Source organism: Oratosquilla oratoria, chromosome 24, assembly GCF_046742065.1.
Source record: "Oratosquilla oratoria isolate Oo_2021 chromosome 24, ASM4674206v1, whole genome shotgun sequence".
Lineage (NCBI taxonomy): Eukaryota > Metazoa > Arthropoda > Malacostraca > Stomatopoda > Squillidae > Oratosquilla > Oratosquilla oratoria.
The window spans coordinates 30,593,095-30,614,098 of NC_134800.1; the positions used below are offsets into that span (position 1 = coordinate 30,593,095).

A 21,004-nucleotide genomic window follows, 5' to 3' on the forward strand; every position below is an offset into this window, starting at 1 on the left:
CCTCACCCATCACGGTCATTTTCTTAGCACCTCCCACTGCAACTATTTTTCCCTCCCTATCCTCCTTCACATTTAGCAACTCCCAAAAATACTCTGCCCAACTTCCTCACCAGTTACTCCCCCTGTTCCTCTCCTAATCCTCTCAATCAAGATCCTTCCCAACTACACTTAACAAGTTGATCCCTCAGAAACTGCTACTTCACACTTGTTCCCTTTTCCCTTGTAAAGCGGAACTATACAGGCACTCCTCCAGCACTCTACCCTCTCTTAAACAAGCATTAAAGAACCCCACCAGCCAATCCACCATAACTGTACTTCCTTTTTTCAGACATTCTGCATGACATCCATCCAGCCTAGGTGCCTTATCTGCTCTCATCATCTTAACAGCTGCCCTCACTTTATCTTTTCTTATTTCTCCTCCATTTTCCTCACTCTCAGTCATTTTCTTTGCACTTCCCACTGCAACTACCTTTCCTTCCCTATCCTCCTTCACATTTAGCAACTCCAGAAAATACTCTGCCCATCTTCCTCTTACTGCCTTCTCTTCCATTATCATCTCTCCATCTGCACCTTTTACCTTTTCTTCTCTACTTGATTCACCTCTTCCTCTCTTAACTTCTTTCCAAAACATCTTTTATTACTTTCAAAATTTTCTGTCATTCTTCTACCCCATTTCACATCTGCTTTCCTCTTTGCCTCCTTTACCTTGGACTTTACTCTCTTCTCTTTTCTTTGTACCTCTCCAATGACTCCCTCGTCTAATTTTGTAACCAATCTGTGAAAGCTCACTTCTCTTCTACAACCTTCTTTACTTCCTCATCCCACCATTCACTACCCTTCCTTCTATTTCCTCCTGTCCTTGTTCCACACACCATCTTTGCACACTTTGCGACTCCCTTGAACCATCCCCATTCCTCCTCCACTCCTAGCTCTACTCTATCCTTCACTCCCTCCCACTCCTCTCTCAGCTTCTTCTTGTATTCCAACCAAACCTTAGGTTGCTGGCTGGAAAACTCCTAGACCCTCTTATGCCATTACTTTTTTTAGGAATGTCCCCTGTGGGGCTACAGGGAGAAGGATGCGTGGTCACAACTAGGTAAATACATCAGTAGTATGGTTCCAACACAGAGTGAAGGACATAAGCAAAATTGAGAGAATACAAAGGGCCGCAACCAAACAGTTTCCCAGCCTGGCTGATTAACCATACAAGGAAAGACTAAAAGTACTGGGTCTGTCAACTTTGAAAGATTGAAGAGAAAAAGGTATATGATTAAAGTATACAGGTCACTAAAGGAGATAGCTTGCATGACAGATGAGATATCCTGATTAAAGATGGGAGTCCTTTAACCCCTTCCATAAGGTGCCGCACACGTAGGCGTCATGAGGAGCAAGTGGATTCGCGACGCTGCCATATCGGCGTCTTGATTATATTTATTGTAGTCGTCCCTGTGTTTTTACATTCTCCCTAATCTGCTCTTAATCCCATTCTCTGTGGTTTTCAAAATTCACGGGTGAAAGAGAGAACGATCGATATAAGCCGTTACTATATTTTATGATGCGAGTATTATTACGACACGTCGTACGGCTGGCATTGGCTGCTGCCTGCGAGATTTAAGTCCCGTAGTGAAGTGGTTAAGAGGTCATGGAAATAAATTAAGAAAGACCACATGTCAAGAATATGTGAAGAAATACAGTTTTCCATATAGATGCATATATATGTATTTATCTAATTGTAGTATACAGGAAAGGAGCAACACTCATTGGGTCCTGTCTCCTATTCTCTAATTTTCTAACATACCCAGACTTAAATTCATGTAGTTCCAATTTAATCTATAGCTCTGATTTCCAATTATCATATTTAGATCTGAATTCATGTATTGTTTGACCTTGGGCTATATCACCTTCTAAGCTATTCCACATATTTATACAACTATATGGAAAACTGTATTTCTTCACATCCTTTACACATGGTCTTTCTTAATTCACTTTCATGACCTCTTAAAGCCCTCCCATCTTTAATCAGATCCCTTCTATCACTGCAACCTGAACACTGTAATCATGTCACCTCTTTCTCTTTGATCTTTCAAAGTTGGCAGACCAAGTACTTTTAGTCTTTCCTCATATGATTTATCTGCATGCTGGGGACCAGTTTGGTTGCTGCACTTTGTATTCTTTCGATCTTGCTTATATCCTTCACTCTGTGCGGGGACCATGGTACTGATGCACATTCCATTCTTGGACATATCAGGGTTTCAATGAGTTTTTTCATCATCTCTTCATCCATGTAATGGAATGCCTCTTTAATCTTCTGCAGTAGTCCATATGTCTCTCCCACAATCCTGCTGATATATCTGTCAGGTGACATGTCTTTTATCAACACTCCCAAGTCTCCTCTTGCTTTTGTAATGCGTTTGCTTCCCAAGGAATAGTTTAAATATGTGCCAAAGACTAAAAAAAGGAAGAAGCAAAAACAGGATTGGTTTAACAAAGTGTGAGATTGCTAAAAAGGCCAGGGATGTGGCCTGGTGCAGGGAGGAAGAAAGCAATTTTGAAAGAGGTGTAGTAGAAAAATGCAAAGATGAACCAAAACTGTTTTACAGGTTCATAAATGGTAAATTGAGACACAGGAAAGAAATAACCAAGTTAATAGATGGTGAGGTCTTTGAACAAGCCTCAGCTCAGGCAAAAATAATGAATGAATGTTTCCAATCTGTCTTCATAAAAGAGCGTAACTTTTTGGAGAAAAGTGAGGGGAGCAAAAAACCAGATTTAACAGATATAAATGTGTAAGTGAGGGAAGTGGTCAATCTCCTGGGATCATCAGATGTGACAATAGCCTCAGGACCTGACAGGATCTCAAACTGGATACTTAAAGAATGTAGGGAACAACTATCAGAACAAAAACCACAATATATATATATATATATATTTTTTTTTTTGTGACTTGTCAATCAGAATGAGGAAACTGTTCCTAAAATAAAATGGAAAGCAATATTGCAAAAGGAATTTAGCATAGCATATGCTAATGTTGATGCTTTACTATTGGCCAAGAAGGTGATAAATTACTACAAGGATAAACCAGAATGAAAAAAAAAATCTACAGTTGGGGAACAATACACATAAAGAAGAGACGGAGAAGACAAAATGGGTAGAGGGGTAATATTTGTGATGAGAAGTGATATAAAGGTGGAAGATGGAAATCTGAGTGAAGGCCAGGCTGAAGCAATCCATCTGAAAATGAGTATTAACCCCTTCCATACGGTGCCGCACACGTAGGCGTCATGGGGAGCGAGTGTATTCGCGAGGCTGCCATATCGGCGTCTTGATTATATTTATTGTAGTCGCCCCTGTGTTTTTACATTCTCTCAAATGTGCCCTGAATCCCATTCTCTGTGGTATTCAAAATTCGCGGGTGAAAGAGAGAACGATCGATATAAGCGGTGACTATATTTTATGATGCGAGTATTATTACGACACGTCGTACGGCTGGCATTGGCTGCTGCCACTGAGATCTAAGTCCATGACGCCTACGTGTGCGGCACCGTATGGAAGGGGTTAAAGGACAAAATAAGAGAGACTTCATGGTGGCATATATCCCCAGCCCAAAGACAAGAACTTGGAATGAAGCTGAATATCAAGAAATGTTATGGGACACAACTCTTCTCCTAAAGAAAACTATTGAACAAAGTAGCAATTTAGTCCTTATTGGAGATTTTAATTGCAGCAAGATCAACTGGGAGAAATGGGAAGCAAATTGCAAAGCAGATTCCTGGGCAAATAACCTGTCACGTATAGCAATCAAGAACACAATAACCCAGTGGGTAAAGGAAGTGACCATGGTAAGAGTAGACATTACCACAAATTTAGATCTGTAACTAAGCAAAAAGCCAGACATCATCAGCTCCTTGAACTACCTTAGCCCCATGGAAAAAGTGACCATGTAATAATTAAATTTCAGCTGGAGGATGAGGAAATGGAGCCAAGAAATAAATCACACAGGCAAGACTCAATTCTGGGAGAACATACTACCTAGGGTTAAAAATTTTCTTTGAAGAAGCAAACTGGGAGGAATTCATAAATACCATGAGAATAAGGAGGAAATGGGAAATCTTTCTTGACACCTGGGAATGAACATACATGTACCAAAAATTAGTGCAAGGAAGAAGCAGAAACAGGGACATGGCTTGGAGAAAACGAGATAAAAAAAAAATATATATATATATATATATATATATATATATATATATATATATATTTAGATCATATTTCATGTATTGTTTGACCTTGGACTATATCACCTTCTAAGCTATTCCACATATTTATACAAGTATATGGAAAACTGTATTTCTCCCCGTCCTCTCCTTTATATGGAGGGACGGAGAGGGGGGGGTCGCCGATTTAATGAAGCGGCCTTGCTGTGGATGTGCTGTGTCCTGCAACACTGCTTCTGACCCAGGGGAGTGGACAGGGTGCAGGGATGACCCGTCATCTAGGAGGTGCTAAGATGGGAGGGAGGGTGGAGGGGTGTGGAGTGTTTTCGGGGATGGAATGGGTGGGAATGATTTTATGCTTTGTCCTTTTTGAATACCTCCCTGGTAAGGGGGAAAAAGCCTTGGTATATGTATGTATATATATATATATATATATATATATATATATATATATATATATATATATATATATATATATATATATATATATTTGCAAATAAATCACTTGAACACGTGATCAGAAATATGCTGGTAACCACTTAAGAAAAAGAAACACAGAAATCCCAAGCGCTTTCGTGTAATTCACATCCTCAGGGGAGAATACAGACAAAAGTACAATACAAAGAAAATATAAACGGAAAAGTGTAAAACTAGGAGAGGTGACAAGGCGTCATACGAAAAAATATAGGAGAGGTCACAAGGCACCACACGGAAAAATTAGGAGAGGTCACAAGGTCCCACACGGAACCATGCCATTTGTCCACTCTTGGGGTTAACCAAAATCTCCTATACCGAATTGTTTACAAATGTTCTTAATTATGTAATTATCTAATTTATACAAACCATTACTTATGTTCAAATTGACTGACTCAGTTTGTTTGATAAGGCTACTTTCAATGATGTTCCTGTTAACAACAGGATTACATGATAAAATTGACGATGCCTTAGTCCAGTCTATACAATGATTATGATCCCTCATGTGCACAAATAAAGCATTAGAGTCTTGTCCTGTTCTGACACTATATTTATGTTGCTTTATTCTAGTTGAGAGAGCTTTACCTGTTTGCCCTACATAAAAATTCCCACAATCTTTACAAGGAACCTTGTATATGCAGCCACATGAATTTTTGGAGAATTCTTAATAATCAATTTCTTGAATGTGCATGAATTGTTGAAGACTACATTAACATTCCATGTTTTGAGTAAATGAGGAATCTGAGAAAGACTTTCACTAAATGAATCTTTTAGTCATGCCATTTAGTGAAAGTCTTTCTGCACTTGATTGGACAATTCACAAAGGTGGAAGTAAGGAGACACCATTAAATTACAGGATGGTATTACTGACCAGCACAATAGTAAAATTATGTGAAAGGATTGTGAAAGACCAATGACCAAACACATTGAAGAGAATATTTGGAATAGCTTACAAGGTGATATTGCCCTAGCTCAAACAATAAATTAATTCAAATCTAAATATAATTGGAAATCAAGGACATAGGTTAAGTTGGAAATGTATATGAATTTGAGGCTAGATATGATAACAATGAAGAGTAGGAGACAGAACCCAATGAGCATTGTTCCTTCCCTGTATATTACAATTGGGTAAATACACAAACTTTATTTAAATCTCATTTCAATCGTTTTCTTAATTTCTTAATAATTGTGATGATGAAGTTGAAAGACAAAAATAAGAACTTTATTCTTCATCTACTCTACAAAATCTACATAAACTTGGTCTGATGGCTCCCACAGAAGCAGTACAGTATTTAGTTTTATAGGGCAGTCTGATATCTAAAGGAGATGAAAGTGTGTGAAGACAAAACCCATAATATCACTCAAACCCAGAGTGAATCTTATTATATTTCACAGTTGATTACATTCAACTGTGGTTTAATTCAAACTCTTAGCAGTGTAACAAACAATACACACAATTTGCATCTTTTGATGTAAAAACACTAGCAAGCAAGAAACAGCTAAACCTATACAAAGTGCATGTGTGCACATGCAAGCATACAGGCTCATTTGCACACACACAAACAAACATACCAACCTGCATGAGATGGAGATCTCTACAAGTGATGTGGGGGTAGCTGCTGAACCAGCCATCACTACCAGTCTACTGGCTTGCCTCAGCTAACTTTCAATCACTACAAAATAATTTCAACTGCAAAAACAAAACTAAGAGTAAATTTAAACATACAATTCAGCAAAAAGATTGTGTGTGTAAGTATTTTGTAGCACACTTTCAAATTAAAAGCATCTTAAGAGAGTTATCAATTAATTCTCTCATATGCAACTGAATAAATATAACCATGTTCAATGCTGAACTCTGTGCACTTTAGCATTAACTATCCTAAAGACCAAGCTATTATGACAATCACATATTTTTTTTCAACCTTTAAGTTGTTCAGAGTAATGAATACATTGTTTAAGAGAGCCAAGCATAAATATACATGGGAAAGGATGGTGGATGGAAGGATCATTGATTACATAAATGGATTATGCAGTGGCACTCAAAGAGAGGAATGGAGGAGTTCTGGAGTTCATGTCTTCAAAGAAGGGAGGGAAACTTTAGGGTCATTTCTCAGTAAAAGGGAAATTGAAAATGGAAGAAAAGTTGAGGAAAAGGGGGGTTAGCAGAGTGAACAAATTGATTGAGAAGGATAAAAAGAGGATACCAGAAGCTGAGAGAAGTGTGGGATGTGGTAAGGGATAAGGAGGAAACAGGAATATAAGAAAAATGGCTATGTTTCAGGAAGAAGTGATACAAGTGCACAAGGATGGTATGTGGGATGAGGAGAATGGGAGGGAACTAGAAAAGCAGCAAATAGTGGGATGGAGAGGTGAAGGCAGTGGTGAAAGAGAAGATGTGCAAGGTAGAAATAGGTAAGCATATGAAAGGTACAAGGGAGAAGCAAAATGGAAAGGGAAGCAAAGAGGAAGGCAGATATAAAGTGCGGCATGAGTTTGGCAGAGAATTTTCAAAAGAATAAAAAGACATTTTGAAAGGAAGTGAAGAGAGTGAGGAGGGAGGAGAGTCAGATACTGAGGGGAAGGTAAAGAGTGCAGATGGACAAATGTTAATGGAATTACAGGTGGCAAGGGGAAGATGGTTAGAGTATTTCAGAGAACTGCTGAACAAGGAGGTTAAGGAGGAAGATTGTGGCAGAGGGAGGTGCTAGGAAAATGCGATGGGAGAAGAAAATAACAGGGCTATAGAAAAAAAATAAGCTACAAAGAACACTGAAAGTGATGAAAGCTGGTAATGTACCTGGATTCAATGGGTGTCTTGTGGAGTGTAAGACAAAGGGAGGAACTGTTATAGTGGATTGGCTGGTGAGGCTGTTTAATGTGTACATATAGGAGGGGAATTTGCCACAGAACAAGAGAAATGTTTGTATAGTTCAACTTTATAAAGGTAAAGGGGATAAATAAGAATCGGTGAATTTAGAGAGATCAGTGTATTGAGTGTTAGAAAGTCGTATGGAAGGGTGCTAACTGTAAGGATTAGGAAACAGGAATTGGAGAAAAACAGTGTTGGTTTGTGAAAAGTAAAGGATGCATGGATCAAATTTTGTCAGTAAGTTTTGGCAAAAGGTAAGGTAGTTTTTTGGGCATTTACAAAACTAGTGAAGGATAATGACAAGGTCAACAGGAAGGCACTGTGAGATGTGTTGCAGATGTATAGAATAAGGGGAAATTTGTTAATGGCAGTCAAAAATTTAAACATGAGTAGTAGAACTTATGTTAGGGGTAGAAATGGTGGTAGTGAGTGGTTTGAGGTGAAGATGGAGCTACATAAAATAAATTTCAATAAAAACATGATTACAGCGTAACTCATTAATCATCAACTACATATTTAAGGAGAACAATGACAATGCTCCAATGAGATCAGCAAGTTCATTAATTATGTATATGTTCCCTGTAAAACAAAAGAGAAAAAACTACCTTTACAAAAAAATCAAGTTAAATTTCAATAGAACCTAATAAGAGAATAAAATAAAAAATACTTTTAAATTCATATTTCATTTGAATCCTAAAATATAATTAATATTTGTTAGTAATTAAATTGTTACACAAGTTTCATTCACTGAAAACTCTCAGCTTTACAATGGCTGGCAAAGGTCCACAAGCCTTCCCACAGATCTTTCCAGAAAGAAGCATGGGAACTATTGTAGCTTTTTTATATGTGGGTCTGTCTCTATGTCACTAACTTATAGTAAAAATTTGGAGGAAACATTCAAAGTTGTCAGAGAATCTTGGGCCTGGTGCAGCGACAGAATCTCAGCCCCAGAATGTCAGTACACTAAAAATTAAATCTAATGATCTTTGGTTGAAAATGTATGGAAAAATAATTTCAAGTATGCGCAACACACTGGTGAAGTAAGAGTGTCTTATAGCATCATTTACTATTTCTAAGGAGTTTTTGTCAAAAATATCTTGAGTTGGATATTTACTGACATTTACTGCACATTTGAATTTTTTCTTATGCCTATATAATTTCAGGAGGGCAAATCATGTCTGTCAACATATGCCATCGTTGAGTTACAAAAATATATAAAATTATTCTAAAATATATTTTTCTTTTTTCCAATGGATTGCTATAAAAATTGGCAGATACTTTCATACTTTCTGCCTCTTAAAAATAATCAATCTCACTTAATCAGATTTACATTACTTTATCACTATAGAATTCTGCACCTCAGTACTGACAGAGCACAAAATTTGGGTACCGTACTCAAAAGAAAAATCTAGTATGGTGTTAAACAGAAATCTAACCAGCTAACCAGAAAATCTCTATCAAAGCATCTAGTTTCCTAAAAAAAAAAAAAATCAAAATATTACAGGTTCTATTGGTTAAGAAGATATTCAATTTTTTCCCCAATTGATTTCCATAAAATTGGTATTCATACTTCTCATATTGACTCACTCTAACATGAAAAATATCAATCTAGCTTAATTATTTCAGATTTATATTACATACATACATATACCAAGGCTTTTTCCCCCTTCCAAGGGAGGTAGCCAAAAAGGGAAAGGCATAAAAACACTCCCACCCATTTCATCCCTAAATACACTCCACACCCCTCCCACCCTTCCTCTCATCTGAGCACCTCCTGGATGACGGGTCATCCCTGCACCCTGCCCACCGCCCTGGGTCAGAAGCAGTGTCGCAAGACACAGCACATCCACAGCGAGGCCGCTTCATTTAATCGGCGACCCCCCCTCTCCGTCCCCCTTTGCATATAAGGCGAGGACGGGGAGAAATCCCTTCGGGCTGCGTCAAAATTTACTCACACATACTACCCCACCCCCCACTTCCCCGCCCACTCCTCCTCATGCAGTCACAACATCATCCATATACAACCATTCTCCACTCACCTCTGTCTTCCGTCCTCTCCCTTCCTTCCTCAACAGACATTCCCCTCTTCCCCAAAGCCCCCTTCACCCCATCCATCCACCTCATCCTAGGACGTCCCCTCATGTTCACTCCCTCCACATCTGCCTTCCATACCTCTTTTACTAGTCTTTCTTCACTCATTCTTTCCATGTGTCCAAACCATCCTAATATTCTTTCATCAACCCTATCTCCCAAATCCTTTTTCACCCTGTTCTCCTCCTCACCTCCTCATTTCTCACTCTATCCAGCCTAGTAACCCCCACCATACTTCTCAGACACCTCATCTCAAACACATTCAAACTCCTTCTCTCTTCTTCTCTTATGTTCCACGTTTCTGCCCCATACAGTGCTGTTGGCACAATCACTCCTTCATACAGTCTCCTCTTCGCATCCATTCCCAAATGTCTATTCCTCATTACACTCTTTAATCCACCAAGGCATTTACTCGCTTCTCTCAATCTACATTCTACCTCCACCTTCACTCCACCTTTTCCTGCTACACTTGCACCCAAGTATCTAAAACTATCCACTTCCTCCAGTCGCTTTACCTTAATGTTCACTTCCAGTCTACTGCCACTTTCACCCCTTGTACATCTCATCACCTTACTTTTACCCACATTTATCTTTAGCTTTCTTCTATCACATACTCTCCCAAACTCTGCCACCAGCTTCCTCAATCCCTCCTCTGACCCTGCCACAAGCTCAGTGTCGTCCGCAAACAACAGCTGGCTCACCTCCCACTTTTCTCCATTTTCTTTAACCATCTCCAATCCCTGACCCACTACCCTAGCATTCACCTCTCGCACCACCCCATCCATGTATAAGTTGAACAGCCAGGGAGACATAACGCATCCTTGACGAAGTCCCACCTTTACTTCAAACCACTCACTCTCTCCATTTCTAATCCTGACACAAGCTCTACTACTCTCATAAAAACTCTTGACAGCTCCCAAAAGCTTTCCTCCTATCCCATAAATCTGCATAACCTCCCACAGTGCCTTTCTGTCTACCCTATCATAAGCCTTTTCCAGATCCATAAAAGCCCAAAAAACATCCTTCCCCTTTCCTATAGCTTTCTCACATATCTGTCTTACCACAAAGATCTGATCTACACAACCTCTACCTGTCCTAAATCCACACTGTTCCTCACCAATTACTCCTCCTGTTCCTCTCCTAATCCTCTCAATTAAGATCCTCCCATAAGCCTTCCCTACTACACTTAACAGGCTAATCCCTCTGAAACTACTACATTCACACTTGTCCCTTTTCCCTTGTAAAGAGGAACTATACAGGCACTTCTCCAGTCCTCCGGTACTCTACCCTCTCTCCAGCAAACATTAAATAACCTCACCAACCAGTCCACCATCACTGAACCTCCCTTTTTCAGACATTCTGCATGGCATCCATCCAGACCAGGTGCCTTACCTGCTTTCATTATCTTTACAACTGCCTTCACCTCATCCTTCCTTATTTCTCCTCCATTCTCCTCACTCATCACTCTTATTTTCTTCGCATTTCCCACTGCAGCTATCTTTCCTTCCCTATCCTCCTTCACATTTAGCAACTCCCTAAAATATTCTGCCCATCTTCCCCTTACTGCCATCTCTTCCATTATCATCTCTCCATCTGTACCTTTTACCTTTTCTTCCCTACTTGATTCGCCTCCTCTTCCTCTCTTAATTTCTTTCCAAAACATCTTTTTATTACTTTCAAAATTTTCTGTCATACTCCTACCCCATTTCACATCTGCTCTCCTCTTTGCCTCCTTTACCTTTTGCTTTACTTCTCTTTTCTTTTCTTTGTACGTCTCATATGACTCCCCCGTCCTCTTTTGTAACCAATCTGTGAATGCTCGCTTCTTCTCTTCTACAACCTTCTTTGTTTCCTCATCCCACCATTCACTACCCTTTCTTCTATTTCCCCCTGTCCTTCTTGTTCCACACACCATCCTTGCACACTTTAAGACTCCCTCCTTGAACCATCCCCATTCCTCCTCCACACCCATCACTGCTCCATCCTTTACTCCCTCCCACTCCTCCTTCAGCTTCTTTTCGTACTCCTTCTCCTTTTCCTTTTCATTCAAGTTCACTCTAAGAACCTCCCTACCTTTTGTCCCTTTCCTCTTTCTCCATCTATCCTCCACTCTCAGCTTACCTTCCACCAAAAAATGATCTGATATTCCCCCACCCTCTCCCCTTAGCACATGTACATCCTTAACTCTTCCTATCATACTCCTATTTACCACTACATAATCCATTAGCGCTCTATCTACCACCTTTCCCTCCACCACCCTCTCCCATGTGTACTTATGCTGGACTTTCTTCCGAAACACTGTATTTGCTATCACCAACTCTCTTTCTAGACTTTCCATCGATTGGACCATTTCCCACCCTAGCATTAAGGTCTCCCAGTACTATTACATTGACATTTCTTCCTAAACCCTCTATGCACTCATTTAAATCTATCCAAAAGGCCTCCCTTTCTTCCACGCTCTTCTCACTGCCAGGCCCATATGCACTTACAAAGACCCACATCTCCTTTCCCAGTTTCACCTTCATCCACATTATCCTTGAGGAAACCTCCTTCCACTCCACTACCTGTTTACCTATCTCCTCACTTACTAGAATAGCCACCCCTTCCCTCCCTCGCCCTCTCTTCACTCCTGATAACCTCCCACTTACACTCCAAAACTTACACTCACCCTTCCCTTTCAACTTAGTCTCACTCAAAGCCAACACATCCATCTTTCTTCTCACAAACATACTACCTATCTCTTCCCTTTTACTCTCATCTGTACCACATCCACGCACATTAAAAGACCCAAACCTTAGGGTGCTGGCCCGAGGCCCTCCAGCACCCCTTATGCCTTCACTTTTCTTTTTAGGTTCTATGCCCCGTGGGGCTACAGGGAGAAGGATGCCTAGTCCCTCTCCCCGTCCCTTTCTTCTCGCCTCTTACAATCCAAGTGGGATACTTGGTGGCAGTATTCTTTTCCCCCACCACAGGGAATTCCCCCATCACAGAAAGAGAATACTCAGAGAAATGGTACAGGACAGCAACAAGGGGTTGGGGGACAGCATAACGGAGGGACAGTCGTAGTATAAAAGTGTCATCATTTCTCTATGACCAGAATTTCTTCTATCATAGACAAAATGATGTGTGGCTCTGGTCCGTAGGGGCGCCCCATATAGACCCTAAAGTATCGACTGCATGCTACTTTGCCACAATAACAAGCAGCCAATACCCCAGTTTGTATTATTTTTAAAACTTTGATGAAGAGAGTGTATATACAGTATATATATATATATATATATATATATATACAGGTAAACGTCGACTTACGATGGCCGCGACTTACGATTGTTCGACTTTACGATGACGACGACGACGACGACGATATGATGATTTAACCCCTTCCATACGGTGCCGCACACGTAGGCGTCATGAGGAGCAAGTGGATTCGCGACGCTGCCATATCGGCGTCTTGATTATATTTATTGTAGTCGCCCCTGTGTTTTTACATTCTCTCAAATGATTCATTCTCTGTGGTTTTCAAAATTCGCGGGTGAAAGAGAGAACGATCGATATAAGCGGTGACTATATTTTATGATGCGAGTATTATTACGTCACGTCGTACGGCTGGCATTGGCTGCTGCCCGCGAGATTTAAGTTCCGTACTGAAAATACATATTATAGTGTTTGAATATGGTAAAAAGGATAAAAATAATTAAATAAACTACTGTACATGTTTAATAGGCTATATTCAGTATCTCTGGTGGTTAATATACAGGTAGGCTAGGTACAGTGACCACGGAACAGAGTGGGGATCGACTTACGATGAGATCGTCTTACGATGGCTCTATCGAAACCTAATGCCATCGTAAGTCGACGTTTACCTGTATATATATATATATATATATATATACAGATAAAACCTATTTCTTTTGGTACATGTTGTTTATCGGGTTCTTTAAGAAATAATAAATAGATAAAAATAAAGAAAAAAAAAAAAACTAATGAATTAATGAAAAAAATACTTTTATTTTCATTTTGTTTCTATTTTTTAAATTATTTTATTGTTTTATTTTTATTCATTTTATTTCGTTTTTCATTAAAAGAAAAAAAAGATACCAAAATAACCTTATAATCCACATTTACCTTTCTTTTTACCATAAATTGTAGGGTCGAATCTGTTTTTCCTTGACTATAGGCTGCCTCTATTCATAGGGTAGTCTAGGACTCTAACCTATATTTCTCATAGGCTAATCTAACCAACCATTTCATCACATTAAGATGATATCAGTTTACCCTACTTATATAAAGTATAAAATACTATTTTTTCTATTTGCAAATTTCAATTGAGTAGTCTATAAGTTCTATAATTATGAATAAAGCCTATTTTTTTAATGTTCACAAATAAGAAATCTGTACAGATTTTAGCTTTAACTTCGTTATTAACGTAATAATACTGGTAGATTCAAGGAACATAAAATATTTTATTATAAGAAATTTTTATAGTTGAATCTTTAACCTAGTTATTAACGTAATAATACAGGTGTATTCAAGGTACAGTACATATATTTTGTTATATTCTTGAAAGCTTTGTCTGAATTTTTACCATTACAGTAACTTGCAAGCCAACAATAGCTGTAAAATACTGTCTATAGATATGCACTGTGAAATAATTTGTTGCTATAGTGCAAATAGAAAGCAGGTCTCATTATTCCAAGTTTAAAAAATCTAAAAAAAATTGATACGTTTTGTGTTGAGAAAATTTAATAACCTCCAGTATAGAATAGTTTTATAGCTAGTTACAGGATATGTACCATTTATAGAAGTTTCCAGAATGTAGTTTGTATTAATATTTCATTCATTCTATACTATGGGAGTTATAGCCAGTGGAATGTATTTCTATTTATAATAAATACTCAATAAATATAATTATTAATTCAAATTCCTGAATAATTTGTCAACTGTCAAGTAACAGAGAGGATTTTTATCTTTAAATAATTTAAACTGGCTACTTTACCTTTGTTGACAGTCTAATTAATTCAAATTATGTTAACATCTAGAACTCCATCATGTACACATGTACATGACAGTGTAGACAATAGTATATATCCACTACGTATGCACTATATCAAGAATGCAAAAGTCAACGGAAGTGCCCTGAGATAAACTTTGACCAGTCTCAGAGGTCAGATAGGAGTGACATTAGAGCATATGTCACAGCATTTGAAGATGACTGAAAAGGGGAGGAACAACAGCAGATATGAACAGTGTGCACAGGGGAAGGTTGTCTCTCTCTTTCCTGAACTGATTCCTGGTTTTAATGATAACATGGTGAAATTAATTCTGCAGTAAGTACTAGGTAGGGCATCCTCCATTAACCTTTCCTCCTCATGATTTGTCACATTTTTTCCTAATATTGTGATAGAAGGTTTATGAGATTGGACAAATGAAATAACAGATGATTTTTTTTTTTTTGGGGGGGGGGGAAGGGCACAAAGGAAAAAGAAAATATCTAGCTTGAAGTGGCAACTCTACCATGACAGATTTGAAAGTGCTCATAAGCTGGTAGATGATCATGAGCATAGATAATACCATTATATATTTAATATATATATGTTTGTGAATATACGTGCTTGTGTGCATATACATATATAAAGCTGGTTGAGTGTATATGTGAGTATATTTATCATACAAGTGAATGTTTCACGTAAAAATTAATATACATGAAAAATATTTATAAAATGCTTGCTGAATAGGTGTGGGAGGCTGGTAAATGGATCTGCAGAATAGATTTCCACATAGGGGTCAAGGAGTTAAGGAGTCGGGAGTCAGAGTCTGAGTCTGAGGAATCAAAGGAGTCGGAGGAATCAAAGGAGTCGGAGTCAGAGTCAGAGTCGGAGGAATCAAAGGAGTCGGAGTCAGAGTCAGAGTCGGAGGAATCAAAGGAGTCGGAGTCGGACCTTATACCATCCGACTCCGCAGCCTTGATATATATGCATATATATATATATATATTATAATATATATATATATATATATATATATATATACATATATTAATATATATATATATATATCATATATACATATATATAATATATATATATATATATATATACATATATATATATATATATAATATATATATATATACATATATATACATATATATATATATATATATATATATATATATATATATACTATATATATATATATATATATAATATATATATATACATATATATATATATACATATATATATATATATACATATATATACATATATATAGATAATATATATATATACATATATATATATATATATACATATATCAAATATATGTATATATATATATATATATATATATATATTATCAAATATATATATATATATAATATATATATACATATATACATATATATAATATATATACATATATACATATATATATACATATATATATATACATATACATATATACATATATACATATATACATATAATATATACATACATATATACATATACATATATAAAACATATAATAATATATACATATATACATAATATATATACATACATATATACATATATATATACATATACATATATATATATACATATATACATATATATATATATATATACATATATATATATAATATATATATACATATATATATATATATATACATATATATATATACATATATATATATAAATATATATACATATATTATATACATATATATTATACATATATATATACATATATATATATACATATATTCTATACATATATATATACATATATATATATACATATATAAATATATATATATATATATATATATATATATATACTTACTTGGTGTTGTTCTGAGGTTGATCCCTCATAGTCACGGTGATCCGCCGCTGAATCCGGTTCTGGCGTCCCTAGCTAGTAGGTCCACTTGATCCGGGATGGAGTTTGAGGCTGCCCGACAGTTCACTGTATAGCCTGGTACCGGTGGTTCATCAGGTAAGGACGATAAGTATCTGTCCAGTCCAGCCTTAACCCCTTCCATACGGTGCCGCACACGTAGGCGTCATGGGGAGCGAGTGTATTCGCGAGGCTGCCATATCGGCGTCTTGATTATATTTATTGTAGTCGCCCCTCCATAATGACATTCTTTCTAATTCTTTTGTAATCGCATTTTCTATGGTTATCAAAATTCACGGGTGAAGAGAGAATGATCGATATAAGCGGTGACTATATTTTATGATGCGAGTATTATTACGACACGTCGTACGGCTGGCATTGGTTGCTGCCACCGAGATCTAAGTCCATGACGCCTACGTGTGCGGCACCGTATGGAAGGGGTTAAATGTGTCCACCGTGCAGCCTGTTATGTCTCTTATTTGTTTAGGGAGTGCATTGAAGATCCTCGGCCCTTCGTGCCCCAGGCTGGCAGCAAGTAAAGTCTTGATTCGCTCTGGGGCTTTGGTTGGAAGGGTTCTTCTTTTGCACTTTCGCCCTGTTCGTTTGTTGTGTAGTGAGTGCAGTGTAGAAGAGTTTGTGGGGTCTGGTGTATGCTTTTCTAGGATCTTCCACAGGTAGATGGCTCTGTACCGGTCTCTCCTTCTTTGTTGGGAGAATAGATTGAGTTCCTTGAGGCGGTCCCAGTAATTCAGTTCCCTCATCCCCTGTATCTGACGGGTGAAGCTTCTTTGAACTGCTTCTGGTCGCTGGATTTCCCCTTTTTTATGGGGCGACCACAATTGACTGCAGTAGTCTAGTGTGAGTTGGACCAGGGCCTTCCATAGGGTTAGCATAACCTGTGGTTCCCTTGATGAGAAGGTACGGAGTACCCAGCTTGCCATTCCCTTGGCTTTCTTTATTGTTACATCAATATGATGATGAAAGCTGGCATCCTCGCTGAGGTGGACTCCCAGGCATTTTACATGCATCTTTGGGGGGATGACTAAGTCCCCCTCGGTGTGCAGAGCAGTTTCCTGCTTGATGTCTTGGTATGGGCCACACCTCAGCATTTCAAATTTTCCTTCATTGAACTGCATATTGTTTTCTGCAGCCCAGGTGTACACCTTGTTGAGGTCCTCCTGTAGGTGGAATACATCCTCTTGACTGGTCACTGTGTGGCTGATGTTTGTATCATCAGCAAAAGAGGTGAGAACTGAGGAGCCTATGTATTTGTCGATGTCACATAGGTGGATGAGGAACAGGAGTGAACCTAGAACTGAACCTTGAGGCACTCCGCTACTTTACTCCCGGCAGAACTGTTTTCAAAATCCTAGAAACAGGCTCCAATCAGAGATCTCGAGGAGAAGTGGTCAAATATTATCATGCTAAGATAGGAACCCCCAAAATTTTTTCTACCGATTTTAGGAGCGTGTAATGATCAGTATAGATGACAGAGGTCCTTTATGACATGTTGGGTTTAGTTTATGGAGTTTATAAATATTGGTGACTAGACAATTTCTCAAACACATTTCTAAGAGATGTAGCGGACTGTAGTTTTGTGGATTGACCATGTAGATGATATTTTTTCGGAGTGCACATATGCTAAATCTCATTTAAACTTAGTTGATTCTTGCATTTTACATGTGGCTTACTCCCGACCGCAGAGTAGATTTGAGATGTGTTACATGTCATTCTTTAGAAATATGTTGAAATCCTTATTATGTTACATGGAAACTTTCCTTATATAATACATTGTTGTATAAACTTGTCAAATTACATGTTTATTGGATTTTTGTTCGTTTTTGACATTTTTGAAGGATGTATGTCCTTCAAAAGTGTGCAGTAAGGGTTTGTTGATGTTCATGTTTTCCTGTTTCTAAGCCTGGTAAATTTGTTTTTCAACTGGATATTTTGTTATTCTGCATCTTTTCATTTTTATTACATTGTTATAGTAATTTCTTTTATACAGGACTTCTGTTTGGTGAGTTTTGTATGTTTCTGTTTAGTTTAAGGGATGAGATCTAGGTTTATATGTTTTATACCAGGAAACATCAGGAGCACCTTCATGATTTCCTTTACTTTGCACGGATGAATTTATCTTTTCAGGCTTCGTGTGGACTACTGAATGAGTATCTTGAAGGGGATGGTATTAGTTTGCAATTCTGTAATGTGTTCGATTGATTATTTGTGATCATGAGGTGTGAAACCAGGACTGCACAACTTTATGGTGAGTCTTCCAGGACAACATCATAGATATTTTTTATCTCCCAGCATATGACGTTACTCTTTCATTATGTGATATTTTATCAAGACATGTCCTTTTTATTCGTTTATTTTTTCTATACAAGTTTGTTAAATCACAATTTGTATTGGTTTTGTTACAAGTAAGAGGTCAATAGTAATTCAGGACGTTTCATCGCCCAATTTGATATATTTAGTGATTTATATGTAGATCAGGATAAGCTGTTTTGGAGGAGGATGTGTTGAGGTTGGGATTCTTATATATATGATAAAATGTTTCACCCTTTTAACTCTATGATGGGGTATATTGCCCATTTTGAGCTCATTCACTTCTTTCTTACGGTTTATCCCCCTTTTTGACATCTGTTTTTGTGCAACTTTCTTTGCAATTTTACCTTATGAACTGAATGTTTTTAGTTAAAGTTTTGTCCGTTAATCTTTTTGGTGGTTTATGTGTTGTGGACAGTAAATTGTCTTTCTGTATTGTCGAGGTTCTTTTGTATGTTTGTTAGCGATTCTGTTTAAGGGTTTATAAAAATCTTATTGTATTTCAGGTCAACATACTTATTCTGGTTGTATAGGGTTTTGAGCTTTTGCATACTTTTCTGTGGTGTTTGTGGTCCGTGAGTTATTCTGTTGTTTGTATTTCTGTGCTAATCAGGTTTTTACAGTCTTGGTCAAGCATTTTTTGTTTTTGATTTTGCAATATAAAAGGTTTTATCAGTTTGCCTCCTTTGGATTTAAATCACTTAGATATTGTGTGCACATCTGTGTTATTCTATTTAATTAGTAAAATGAAGTTTAACAAGTATTCTTTGGTTTTTGTACCAGGGCGTGTTTCAAGTTTTTGTGAGTGATTTGTTTGTATCTTTCTATGTCCAATTTGGGTTATCTAAGATGATTAATTGTTATACTTTCCTTGTTTGAGCTTTTGTACCTGTTCAATGTGGATTTTTTTATTTGTATATGATCAGCTAAAGGAATATATATTGACGTTCATTTTTGTGTAAATTACAGTCTTATTTCCTTGTTCATTTATTATATAAATATTATAATATATAATCTATATATATATTTATATCAATATATATTATATTATAAATTTAAATAATATTTATACAATAATATAATGTATATTATATTATTTCTATATATTATAATATATAATATATATATATATAAATATTATATATATATATTGTTTCTATATCTAAGATTCATTATATATATAATTTACATATATTTTAATAACTATATATATATTTATATATATATATAGATATATTTTATATATCTATATTCAATAATCTTTCAAAATATTTTACACAAATACATATATATATCTATATATATTACAATATCATATATACCTATATTTTATTTATTTATAGCTATATAATATATTATTTTTATATGTATTATTTTATTGCATATATAATTTAAAAATAAATATTATAATATGATTCATTATATATTATATATATTATTAATATTTCTATATTATATATTATACATATAGATTCATTAATTTAATTTTTCATATATTTATAATTAATACATTTTAAATATAATTATATATAATAACTATATATAATATATAATTATGATTTTCTATAATTTCAATACATAAATATATAATATCATAATATACCTTATAAATAATACATATCTATTATTTATATCCATATAATAGTTATCATCATATATACTATAAATATCTATATTAAATAATATAATTTTCATTTTTCCATTTTTTTCTCTCATAAATATCTCATATACATTGTTTATCCTATTTATAATATATTATTATAACTATATTTAATATATTTACTATATAGTATATAATATATATCTTATATTATGTATCTGTATAAATATTACTATATACTATGCTTTTTCATATTGTTATGAACTTTTTCATTTTGTAAAAATCTTCTCTTATATTGTCTATACTTATTTTATATTATATATGTATATATGAAAATATATATGTAGATAGGACATTTTTAATTTCATTGTTATGATGCTAATATGGTTTTAGATATCATATTTTGTTATAGTATTGTCAAAATGAATTGGTAGTATTTCTTCTTTTGTCGTACTATGAATAATCTTATATATAATATATGTATGGCTATTCAATCATTTTCTTATGTAGAAATTATATTATATT

The 21,004-nt window shown here is 36.0% G+C and overlaps 1 protein-coding gene across 3 annotated transcripts in view; it reads right to left on the minus strand.

Moving 5' to 3' along the window:
• LOC143038532 (copine-8-like) overlaps nt 1-21,004 on the minus strand; it is a 177,201-nt gene that overhangs the window by 112,773 nt on the left and 43,424 nt on the right. For all 3 annotated transcript variants that reach the window (XM_076207838.1, XM_076207839.1, XM_076207840.1), the window contains one exon: nt 6,262-6,375. In XM_076207838.1, the coding sequence (XP_076063953.1) occupies nt 6,262-6,317 (56 nt within the window). In that variant the 5' untranslated portion in view covers nt 6,318-6,375. The remainder of the gene's footprint in view (nt 1-6,261; nt 6,376-21,004) is intronic.